This window comes from Lynx rufus, unplaced genomic scaffold (assembly GCF_022079265.1).
Source record: "Lynx rufus isolate CCGP_SWC_20201006 ecotype Redwood Valley unplaced genomic scaffold, mLynRuf1.p SCAF_23, whole genome shotgun sequence".
Classification (NCBI taxonomy): Eukaryota; Metazoa; Chordata; class Mammalia; order Carnivora; family Felidae; genus Lynx; species Lynx rufus.
The window spans coordinates 7234711-7247432 of NW_025814838.1; the positions used below are offsets into that span (position 1 = coordinate 7234711).

A 12722-nucleotide genomic window follows, 5' to 3' on the forward strand; every position below is an offset into this window, starting at 1 on the left:
CAGAATCTGAAATCTTTTTTCAAATTATAATCCCCCACCCCACACCCCCTGACCCCCTTCCTTCCCTTGCTTTATCTTCCTTCTTGGCACTCATCATCACACCATCTACTACGTCTTTTACTTACTGTGTGTGTGATTTATACTGTCTGGCACCTGCCCTCCCCCCCAGGTCCCTTGAAAGTAAGCTCTGCCAGGACAGGGATTTTTGTCTGTTTTGTTCACAGAGCCGGCGCTCAGTAATTATTTGTTGCAGGAAAGCAAGGGAGCACTGGCTGCCAATGATTATTATTACAATTATGATTGGGTCCGATTAACCTTGCCTCCTCCTGCCTGGCACAAGTCTGTGCTTCGTGGGTGCACAAAAGTCATAAAAGTATCTCACACTTACTGAGCACTTCCTACATGCCAGGCAATGTTGTGAACACGTTTACAGGTTCAAATCCATTAACTCTCATAATAACCTAATGAGGTAGAGACTTTCATTGTCCCCATCTTACAGACGTTGAACACTGAGGCACAGAGAGGTTAAAGGGCTTACCCAAAGGCACACAGCCAGTAAGCAGCAGATCCAAGGTTCACACCGGCCAGCCTGGCCCCAGCACTGCAATGCCCAGTCACTCAGCCATTTAGACCCTTTAAGTCAATCTTTTTGAAATGTGTGTTGCACGCGTTCACCATTTAACCCACTGGCCTGGGGAAGGAGTGGAAGACGTGATTCCAAATCACTTTCCCAAAGGTGTAGTTCTTTGGTCTATGGCTTTTTGCCATGCCACTGCCTTGCAAACGTTTCAACCAGCCCCCTGGACGAGGAGGCCTCTTCATGCCAGGGACTCAGCCCAAACATCGCTGCCATAGCTCCAACTCAGACACCCCGGAAACACTCACCAGGGCTGGGGTCAGAGCTGAGGCTCTTCTCACTGCTGTTCCGGACAGATTCAAAGACAGCCCAGAGGAATTTTTTGGGGAGCAAAGTCCCGGCCATCTTGGAAGCTGTTTGTTGAAGGATATCAGGAAACTGTGTGGGGGGAAGAAGAGGAAGGAGGAGGAATGAATAATAATTAAAGCACATTAAACACAGACTTAAATTGTGATACTACTTACTCCCTCAGGGGTTGTTTTTCTTTTATAGCAGCTTCTTATATAAATTTATCTCCTAGCTCAACTAATTTGTTCTCTACGAAGAATCATATAAAATAATACTTAACCTCAATAGCATCCAATAAATGTTCAATAACACAAATATATATTGTTTTTTACCTATCAGACTGCCAAAAATAAAATAAAGTGATATTACCTTAAAAAAAAAAAAGGTAAAGTGCTATTACTTAATGCTGAACAAATGCAGTAAATACACACATTTATTTTTCTATGGGACTGTTAAATGGTGCATCATTACTGGAGCAACCTGATAATTTCTGTTAAAAATGTAGGTGAGCCTACCCCATTTTGATCTGGTACTGTTTTTAAATTTTTACTAAACTTTCTATTTATCATCAAAAAAGAGGAAAAGAGGGTTATGTCTGATTCTGGGTGGAAACCAGCAATGAAGCGGCTTCCAGAGGTACCCTGGAGAAGGTACCATTTCTAATCTAGAACCAATGCAATTTGTCAAGACTCAGGATCTCATTGGTAGACGTGTTCATGAGCCCAGAGCATTCGTCAAACTCGCTCACACAGCTGTGCATCACTGTGTCCCACTCGGTCCAAAGAGAATGCACCTCGGGTTTCAAGAGTTCCTCTTTCTGTTCTAACCTTCAGAATTTGAGTCACATTCTAAGCCAGTAGTTCCATCTTGGCTGTAGGTGACAATCACCTGGGAAATCTACATATACTCAGGCCCCACTCCAGAGATTCTAAGACAATTGGCCTGGGGTGGAGGCCATGTATGTGTCCTTTTAGAATCTCTCCAGTGATTCTCATGGGCAGCTAAGGTCACATGCAACTCACAAGAGACATGGTTAACTGTTAAAAAGCAAAATGCACAGTAGAGTGAATGGTATTTTCCATTTTGCATTTTTTAAAGGAAGAACACATATAAGCAGGAGGAGGGTTTTCATGGAAGGATGCAGAAGAATCTAGGAAAAGCAATTGTCTTTGGGGAGGCAGGCTGGGGAGTGGGAGGGAGACGTCCTGTCATCTTGTAGCTTCTGGTACAGTTAAAATTTCTTAACCAGGAGCATGTACTACTTGTTTTATTAAACATTTCAGTCATTAAAAAAAAAGTAGAGAGAATAATACAACACAACACCCATGTACCCACAAACTAGCTTAAAAATTAAACATCACAAATATAATTGATGGGTCCTTGCCTCACTCTTTGGTCTCCTTCCTTCCAGAGAAGGAACGAACCATCACCCTGAATTGAGCACTAACCATTCTCATGCACTCCTAAACTTGTCTTACATGTAGAACTGTTTTGCATGTACTTAAAATTAATGTAACTATTTCCACAGTGGGAAAAAAACCTACCATTAAAGCATTTTCACAGTGAAAACAAAATTTAACTAGTATCTGCTAATTTACTTAGTATCCTACTATACATATTCTTTTGCAACTTGCCTTTTTTTAACCCTACCTTACACTGTGTTTTTGAGATGTAACCATCTGGAGACAAAACTTTTTCCATTTCAAAAGTTGATCTTTAGAAAATAAGTATATAATATGTAAGTATATCACATATAAGTATATCATATATATATATGTATATGTCTGTGTGTGTGTGTGTGTGTGTATATATATATATATATATATATATATAATATATATATGTATGTATATATCTGCTGCTTATGACTATATGTTTGGACACACCAGAAGATGATTTTACCATGCATGGACACTGGAATGTGTGCTGTGCATATGTGTGAACCTGGGTGATAGGCCACGTTCAGGTCCTTCTGAGCACAGGTGACAATGTACATCTTGCAGGTGCATGTACAGGGATGAGAGCACGTGGACGTGCCTTCCAGTCCATCTGAGTCTTGTCCAGGAAACATTCACTCCCTCCCCACCCTCCACTTGTGCATGAAGGAGACTACTTCCTATCCCCACCCTGAGGTTGGGCTCAGTCATGTGACTTGCTTTGACCAATGGAAAGTGACAGTGTGCCATTTCCCCGTGTAGGCTTTAGAAACACTGCACTTCGGTGCTCCCTTTTCTGGAGTTTCAGACCTTCGTGGTGAGAAGAACGAGCCCCAGGGAGCCTGGGCCCCAGAAGCAGAATTGTCCTGGTGACCCATAGACCAGTCAGCAAGAAATTAATGCTTATTGCTGTATGCCAGTGAGATTGTGTGGCTTCACTATGTAACAAAAGATGAGCCATTTATGCTTATTTGGCATAACTCTTAGTCTAGACCGTCTAATTTTGGAGAGTTGCTCCAAGCAAAGCATGTGTCCAAAGGCAATGCCCCATGAGGTTCTGGTTCTGGATTAAATGTGTTTGTGCACGTGATTATACACACTGGACAGAAGTGTGCATGTGCCTATGGCACTGGAAGGTATAAGCCCTTGAACAGGCATGCATGTGGGAAGCTCATGGATAGCAGAGTGGTAGCTAACAGCTCCCATCTGTGCACATCTGTCTGAAGGGCCATGTGTGAAGCCCAGAGTTGGATTCGCTGCTGCCTCACTCCCTTTCCCCAAACCTCAGACATCCTGGAGTGGAGCTGGAAACATCTGAGCCCTGTGAAGCAGGGAGGATAGGTTCCAGAAAGCAAAGGGGCAGTAAACCCCACAGAAGTACCTTTGTGGCAATAGAGCTTAATTCATCTCCTGAGAAAAGTACTAGAAAGGGTCCCAAGTCCTTCGTAGTCTCAGCTGTCCAGTTCCCGGGGAGTCTACGAAGAGATGATAAGCAGTGAACTGAAAAACCATGCTGTTGTCCCTGGCTCGCAGCATCCTTTTCTTTTCTTTTTTTTTAATTTTTAAAAACCGTGTTTTAATGTGTATTATTTTTGAGACAGAGACACAGAGCGCGAGTGGGGGAGGGGCAGGCACAGAGGGAGACACAGACTCTGAAGCAGGCTCCAGGCTCTGAGCTGTCAGCACAGAGCCTGACGTGGGGCTCAAACCCACAAACTGTGAGATCATAACCTGAGCTGAAGTCAGACGCTCAACCGACTGAGGCACCCAGGTGCCCCTCCCAGCAATCTCTTCTTGCAGGAACAGATTTCATACGTGGACAAGTCCCACTTCCCCGACCAAGAAAACAGGCACGTGATGCAGGATATCACATGCAGGACACCGAGCCACCCTTGGGGATTTTGTTGGAACTAGACTCTCTTTCTTCTGGTATCCCCAGCAGTAAAGAGGACATTGGAAGCGGTTCCTGTTACCAAGTGCAGAAAATAAAGGCCACAGCAAGGAACACAGAGCTGAGGGATGGGAGGAGCATATTCCCGACAACATTGCTTGAGCCTCTGGATCCAGTCATGTGTGAAGTATACCCCTGCAGTTTTTAGTTACATTCTATTTCTGAACTCAGTAAATTCCCTTTTGTTAGCCTGAATTGAATCGCTGAATTTCTGTCATTTATATCACAACCTTTCCTTCCTCCCCTTCTTCTTCCACTACTGTCCCCGTCCTACAGGTGTAGACATTAAAGTGCATGGGGTGCCTGGGTGGCTCAGTCGGTTAAGCATCCGACTCTTGACTTCAGCTCAAGTCATGATCTCACGGTTCGTGAGTTTGAGACCCCGCATCGGGCTCTGAGCTGACAGTACAGAGCCTGCTTGGGATTCTGTCTCCTTCTCTCTCTGCCCCTCCCCTGCTTGCTCTTTATCTCTCTCTCAAAATAAATAAAAATAAACTTTAAAAAAAATGTTAAAAGAAAGGAAATTAAAGTGCCAAAAGATTAAGTAGGTTTTCCCAGGTCACACACACAATAAATGATACAAACAAAATTTTAACCCAAGGAGTCGGCCTTCCGAGTCCATGATTTTAAACTGTATATAAAAGGGCAGTGCCGGGGTGCCTGGGTGGCGCAGTCGGTTAAGCGTCCGACTTCAGCCAGGTCACGATCTCGCGGTCCGTGAGTTCGAGCCCCGCGTCAGGCTCTGGGCTGATGGCTCAGAGCCTGGAGCCTGTTTCCGATTCTGTGTCTCCCTCTCTCTCTGCCCCTCCCCCATTCATGCTCTGTCTCTCTCTATCCCAAAAGTAAATAAACGTTGAAAAAAAAAAAGATTAAAAAAAAAAAAAAAAGGGCAGTGCCTGGGACATGGTAATTGCTCCACAAACATTTGCTGTTTAACCGCTGACTGATGGTTAGGCCCTACTCAAATATCTGCCCTAACTTCAGAAGACTCTACATGAGAGACAACAGTTCTGTGTTCCCCCAGAGAGCTCCCCCACTGAGCTGACAGTAGTTCAATTAGTTGCATTATTATTATTGCCATTGTTATTTCACAAGAACAATAATGCCACCTCCCTGCAATTGTAAAGTGCCATCGTTCCAAAAACTTTACATAAGCCAAGATGTATTGGTGACAACCACATGAGTGGCCACTGTTACTGTCATTTTACAGGGCATCTGAGGCCAAAAAAAGGTCACATTTCTAGAATAAATGTAAGCCAGACCCTTCTAGAACAAACATAAGCATCTAACCTTGCCCTAAACTAGAGACTCTCTCTGGGTTTTTCGGGGTATTTTTAAATTTTTTTAATGGTACTTATTTGAGAGAGAGAGAGAGAGAGAGAGAGACAGAGTGCGAGCTGGGGAGGGGCAGAGAGAGAGGGAGACACAGAACCCGAAGCAGGCTCCAGGCTCTGAGCTATCAGCACAGAGCCCGACGTGGGGCTCGAACCCACGAGCCGTGAGGTCATGACCTGAGCCGAAGTCAGAGGCTTAACCGACTGAGCCACCCGGGGACCCCAAGACTCTCTCTGTTTTAAGGGCAGGAGCACCAGGGGCTCGGTGCCCCAGAGCCTGCACCCCACCCCAAAGCGAGCCCCAGCCCCTCCTCACCCCTGCTGTTCCAGGAGCCTGAGCCTCACTGCAGCCTTCTGCTCCGGGCTGAGGTGCGGGCAGTCTCGGAGTCTGTGCAGGGCTGTGGCCCAGGCCCGGGAGGAGACCCCGTGGTGGATGGTGGCTGCCGGCAAGTGGCAGAGCAGGTCCCCCACGATGTCTACCATGAACTCGTCGGCAATGGAGTTGTTCTGAAACCGACAAGTGGAGCTGATGGGAAGATCCAGCAGGGTTCAAGACCGTGACCCCTCAACAACCCATCCCGATCCCAAACCTCGTCAAGCTTCCAGGATCTGAATCACCCGCCCCACCATGGACTAGTAATGACAGCACAGGGTCTGATTTTACCCCAGGGATGCAGGCCTCGGGAGCTAGAAGGCCCCACCAAGGGGCTGGTGACGGCAGAAGACTCGGCACATAGTGGACACTCCATAAATGAGGGCTGACGTCGTCACTGGTGCCACTGCTGGGAGGTTACCCCAGAGTTCAACAACCATTCTAATACTACAACAATAATAAAAACAGCACCTCAAACTGTGGATGGGACTAGAAAGCCTCTAAGGCTCTTTCCCCAAGTGACCAAAGTAGGTAACATTTGAGTGCTTAATACATGCCAGGTCTTAATCTCCATCTTCAAAGTAACTGTAAGGGATAAGTACTAATATCACCCACTTTTTAAAAAAATTTTTTAACATTTATTCATTTTTGAGAGACAAAGTGCAAGTAGGGGAGGAGCAGAGAGAGGGAGACACAGAATCCAAAGCAGACTCCAGGCTCTGAGCTGTCAGCACAGAACCCGACATGGGGCTCGAACTCACAAATGGCAAGATCATGACCTGAGCCAAAGTCAGATGCTTAACCGACTGAGACACCCAGGTGCCCCTGCATTATTCACTTTTTTAAAGACAAACTGCCAGCCAGTGGCAAGGCTGGGATTTACACTCAGACAGTCCGCCCTTTGGGCCTTGGCACTGAATATATTGCCTATTTCATGCCCTTAATAACTTTGTGCAGGAAGTGCTCTTGCACCCATCTTAGGGATGAGAAGACTGAGGCTCAGAGAGAGGAAGTGGCTTGCTGGAAGCCACACAAACAATCACTGCCAGAGGCCAGTCTAGATCCCAGACTCTGTGTACTGTGATCTTTCTAGTCCCCACACCAGCCTCCCATCATTCAAGTCCCAGGATGACAGTCCTCAAAACCAATGGCCAAGACTGTCCCACCCAGGGCTCCAGGACCAGCTTTGAGACCCACAAGTCAGACTTCTGGCCATCACCACAAGCTCAAGATCCCAGCCAGATTCCCTGAGGGCTCCCCAGGATGGCCAAGATACCCAGAGGGGAAGGGACCCCAGGGAAAGTGCCAACCAGGAAGAGTTTCCTTACCAGGCACTGCTGTACCTTCCTAAGGACTGAATTCTTCTTGTGGGTATCTAAAACCAAGGAGTCCAACCGACTCTTCCCCAGGCTGATCAGAAAGGGCACACACTGGGAAGCTGGGACAGAAGCCAGGTAGTGAGCCCTGGAAAGAGACAGAAGAATGAGAGAGGAGGGAACAGTGGCTGTTCTGCATTTGCCCCTGAAATCAGCCTTCACATGCCCAAGAGCTTATCCCAGGACCATGCTTTAAACGTTTGTTCTCCCCAGTGATGTGGCTCCTCTTGGCAGGTAGCAAGCCTCCCACCCATCACGCTCCTCTTCCCACCATGCCCCTCTCCTATGAGCGGGAAGCAAACTCCCATCATGCTTCTCTTCTATGCCCCAGTAGCAATGATCAGGGAATAGGGTCTCCATAAACATATGTTGACTGATGGACTGGCTGAGGGGAGATGAAGGGAAAGAAAGAGAAAAAGTAGAAGAGACAAAGAAGACAGAATAAAATAGAAAGTAAGAAAGACAAGGAGAGAGCAGAGAAAGTAAGAGAAATGACACCCAATTCTGGCATCTCCGGGGTAGAATCCCCCAAACTCTTGACCATGTATTCTTAACAGAGGCAATATGGCCCCCAAGGGGGAAAAACCGGTTCAGGTAGAGAGAGGGAATGAAAAAAAAATCTTAGTTATTACAATGATTTGTGACCCACTAAAGCTCAACTCTATTCAACAAAATCTTATTCCTGATAAATTCTCTCATTCCAGAGAAATTAAATTGTTCCCTTTAGGGAGGCAATAATGAAACAAAAGTTGAGAAAGACTGCTCTAGACCCATACGGCCTACTCATCATGATCACTAGACTGTTCCAAAACCAAATTCTACAGGTTCTTCTTCCTCTATGCCATCCCAGATGTCTTTTTCCCTTTAACCCCAAATCTGTCATTGCTACCAACTTAGTATTACTCAAATCTGTTCTCCCCTCTCCATTCACAGTACTGGGGTTTTATTTATCTCTTCATTCATTCAGCAAATCTCTGCTGCCTGCCAGGCACTGTACTGGGCATGAACACGACATGAGGGGCAGGTGCTCGCTCTCAGGATACTTCATCCTAGTAGAGTAAAGACAACAGAAACCAGTGAATAAAACAGGCCATTTCAGCCAGGGATAAATGAAAATGGTTCTGCAGTGGAGAATGATGGTAAGGACAGCTGGGGGGCCCGTTCTAAGACAGAGGTATTTAAGCTGGGATGTGGATGAGTGGAAAGAAACAGCCATGCCAAGGGCCAGGCTGTAGAAACAAGCTTTCACTCTCTCCCTCCTTCCAGCCAGGCCCCCTATCCATCCACTGCATGGACAGAGGTAACCATCTCTCTGAAACATAAACTTGAGGATCGTGCCAGGAATACAGGAGGAATACCTCAGGGTGTCACAGAGGCCCTCCCTGATTGGACTGTCCCTTACCTCTCTGGCCTTCTCTCTCCCAGCTACTCTGCAGACACACACCATGCATTCCCCAGAGTGCTTCACTGAACCAAACATCCCTTGTGCCCCTGCCTGGAGTGTCCATCTCGAACTCCAAAATGCCAGCTCCTTCTCTGAGCTTTACTTTAGTCTCCTCCGACTCTCCAGTCGGAAGGAGACAAGTCCCCCTCCGTGCCCTGTGCCTTTCACTCCTTCCCATGGTAGCAGCACCTGGCTCTCTTAGAGAACCACCCGCTTCACTCGAAAACCTTGCGGTTTGGAGTGGACCCTGCTTCACTCTTGGCTCCGGGGATGTAATACCAAACTAAGCCAGTCAAAGTTACCCATCTCCCCTAATCTCAGTCAGACTCAAAACTTAGTGAGAAGGATGAGGGGAAAAAGTCTGTTAACCAGGAAGATATAACCTTGAATCGGCCAGACACAACCACAGAGAAAGAAGTTGTCTAATAGAGAAGCCTACAGAGGAAAGCTGGGTTAAAAGACAGATAGATGACCACTGAGACCCTGGATCCAGCCATGCCTGAAGTCTATCCCTGGATTTTCCAGTTACCTGGAACTAAAACTGCCTTTTACTATCTAAGCCAGTTTGAGCTAAGGCTTTATCACTTTCAACCAAAGAGCAACTTGACATTATAATTGACTTCATGCTTGTCTATTCCCCCTCCCCAAGATTGTAAGCTCTTGTACCAGGGAAAATAAATTATCTTTGAGGACACAGTAAGCACTCAGTAAATATTTTTTGAAGAAATGAGGGCAATTAACAGCAAGAGAAGGAAGAGGGAAATAAAGAGAAGAGGAAAGAGTGTCCAGACTATGAAAAGCAGGGCTGTGCCCTCCCACGTCTGAATGCCCACACATACCAGGAGAAATCCCCATGACTTACATCAGCCCTGATCACTTTGGAGCCTGGCACAGCTGAGAGGCCAGCCCAGATGGGACCTGTGTCAAGGACATTCACTCAGGCTTGGGTTGCTTTGGCTTTGGTTTTTAAATAACCGAAAAAAAGCAAGAGCGTCTGTCTGAAACGTTTACGTGGGACTCAGAATTTAAATCCTGATTTGCAAGGGCTTAACCATGGAAGACACTCTCCACTCTGTCTCTGGTTCCTCACAAAAACCCGGGGGTAGATGACTTGGATGGCTCCCACCAATCTCACTCTTGGGCCAGAGAGGGGAGCCAATGTTCACTTACGGGAGGGCAGCCAAGAGGAAGGGCGGCAGAGAGGATCTGGAGACCTCCCAGTATTTCCACGCCAAACAATTAACCTGAAAGATTAAAGCAGTTCTAGGAATCTAGTCCTGTAGTAATAAGAGCAAATACAGACTGTGCTTTCTGTGGGCCAGGCACTGTGCTAAGTGCTCTGTATACGCTTACTTTCTATTTAATAAAACACCCTACGACATAGGTACTGCTACTGTGCCCAGTTTATGGATGGGAAAACTGAGGCAATCACAAAGGGAATACAAAAATTTAAGTCTGAGAATGCTCCCCTGTTTTGCTTACAACTGCAAGGAAGTAAGATATTAGATTAATTAAAGAAGGAGGCCATTAGGGGCACCTGGGTGGCTCAGTCGGTTGAGCGGCCAACTTCGGTCAGGTCAAGATCTCACGGCTTGCAAGTTCGAGCCCCGCGTCGGGCTCTGTGCTGACAGCTCAGAGCCTGGAGCCTATTTCGGTTTCTGTGTCTCCCTCTCTCTCTGCCCCTAACCCACTCACATTCTGTCTCTGTCTCTCTCAAAAATAAATAAACGTTAAAAAAATATTTTTTTTTTTAAAAAGAAGAAGGCCATTAGACTAATGTGGCCCTAATGACACAGTGCCCTCAGTGAGCACACCAAAATCTAAGTCTGTAAATGCCTTGAGGTTATGAAATCAAAGCACTGACGACAACCATCACAAAGAGCCAAGTGGGCTTTAAGCGACAGCCAGTCAAATAATTTCCTTTCTCTGCGTCTGCACCTTTCTCTCTATAAGTCTTTCCAGAGCGCTCCAAACCACTTCCTGTTTGGTGCTGCCTGATTCTCATCGATTTTTTGCTCAAATTAACTCTTAAAATTTTTAATACTCCTCAGTTTACCTTTTAACAGAGATACAACTTGACTGTCTCTGGGTTTGGGATTGGTGACATAAACTGTGGTATATCCACATAACCGAATGCTGTGCAACTGTTTCAATAAGGTAGACTTGTATCTGTGAACACCGGAATGATGGCCAGGTCCTATTTTATATACATACACCCGTGTTACAGAGCAAAACAGAACAGTATATATAGTATGAACTCATTTGTGTTTTTTTTTTTAATTACACGTACATATGTTTTATACACACCAAAAAAAAAAAAAAACTCTCAAAGTTGATAACAAACTTTTCCTTGTGGTTACCTTAAGAGCAGGGACTCTCAATCTTAGATCCTTTGCCATTTTGGGTTGGAGAGTCCTTGTGTGTGGGGCTGCATTGTAGTTAGGAAGCAGCATCCCTGGCCTCTACTCAATGGATGCCGGTGGCATCTCCCCCAGGAGTAACAACCCAAAGTGTCTCCAGATTTGGCCAAACAGTGCTCTGAGAATCACTGCTCCAGGGGAAATGGGGGGAAAATTTGCTCTCTCTATATTGTCTTATTTTTTTATAATTATGTATTTTCAGCAAAAATGTAAACAATAAAGGTAAATTTTCTAATTAACTGGTATTTGAACATCCTGAGAATGGGAGGATTCTAGGTCAGGAGATTTGTCGGGACAATTCTTCCTCTTTGAACGTGTAGGTCTTCCTCAAAGCGGGTCTGACCTCCATCCATTGGATCGGTGTGATGAGTACAAAGGACACAACCATGCCAGGGTCCAGGTTCCAGAAATAATTTGCTTTCCTCCCTGCCTGGGTCAATAGTTCTCACCAGGGAACTGCTGGAAATGTCAATTAGGAGGCTTCACCCCAGGCTTACTGTAAGGGAAGGGAAACTGCCAGTGAGGCTCTGTAATCTGCGTTGGCTTTTCTTTTTTTATTCTGTGTGTTTTTAACAGCTTCACTGAGGAATACTGATATGCAAAGACCTGCACGCATTTAACGGGTACACTGTGATGAGTTTGGACACATGCAAACACCGTGAAGGCATTATGACAAGCAAGGTAACAGACACATCCAACACCTCCCAGTTTCCTTGTGTCTCTTTGTTTCTGTTTTTGTGGTAAGAGCACTTAACGTGAGAGCTACCCTCTTAACAAATTCTGAAGTGCACAATATCATATTGTTAATTACAGGCACAGCGCTGCACAGCAGATTTCTAGAACTTATTCATCTAGCAACACTGAAACTTTATACCCATCAAACAACTCCAGCCTTCCAGGTAATGCTGATGCTCACATTTGGGAACCACTGACACAATGGACAATCCAATGGAATGGCAGAGCTTTGTGAAATTTTTGCATAGTCCTCCAATGACCTCAAAGGATTATACACCAAGCTTTACTCTTACTTCCTGGCTCTCGGGAAGAGAATTCGTTGGTTGGAAACTTTTCATTCAGATCTGCAACACTCGGGCCTGAGTTGGGAAGATGCCTTGTACATCTGCCCACTCACCCTGTCTGGACCCTGTATCACTGACGGTTTACACTTCCAAGTCCAAATGCTGTTCCCAAGGCCTATCTTTACTTGCTTAGATCCACTAAAAAGTCAGTGTCTGCCTCTGGTCTCCCCAAAGAGTTAACGAGCCTCCCTAGCCATTTGGAAAATGAAGTATTAAATGAAGAAGGAAAGTACTCTCCTTGGAGTATTGTTCTATTTCAGGTTACCCCTGGAAAGGCTGGGAAGGAGGGAACGACCTTCGGTCTCAGGAGGACATAATTAGGAATATGAGAAATGGTATACCCTACCACTGGATTTTAAGGTTCAGATCTGAGTATGGAATAAC

General features: G+C 45.7%; 1 protein-coding gene across 1 annotated transcript in view; it reads right to left on the reverse strand.

Moving 5' to 3' along the window:
• Positions 1–12722, reverse strand: part of OTOA (otoancorin) — a 65259-nt gene that overhangs the window by 20386 nt on the left and 32151 nt on the right. The window contains exons 17-21 of the mRNA XM_047087777.1: positions 10010–10083; positions 7348–7483; positions 5963–6153; positions 3743–3836; positions 886–1015 (exon numbers count right to left, since the gene is read on the reverse strand). Of these exons, the coding sequence (XP_046943733.1) occupies positions 886–1015; positions 3743–3836; positions 5963–6153; positions 7348–7483; positions 10010–10083 (625 nt within the window). The remainder of the gene's footprint in view (positions 1–885; positions 1016–3742; positions 3837–5962; positions 6154–7347; positions 7484–10009; positions 10084–12722) is intronic.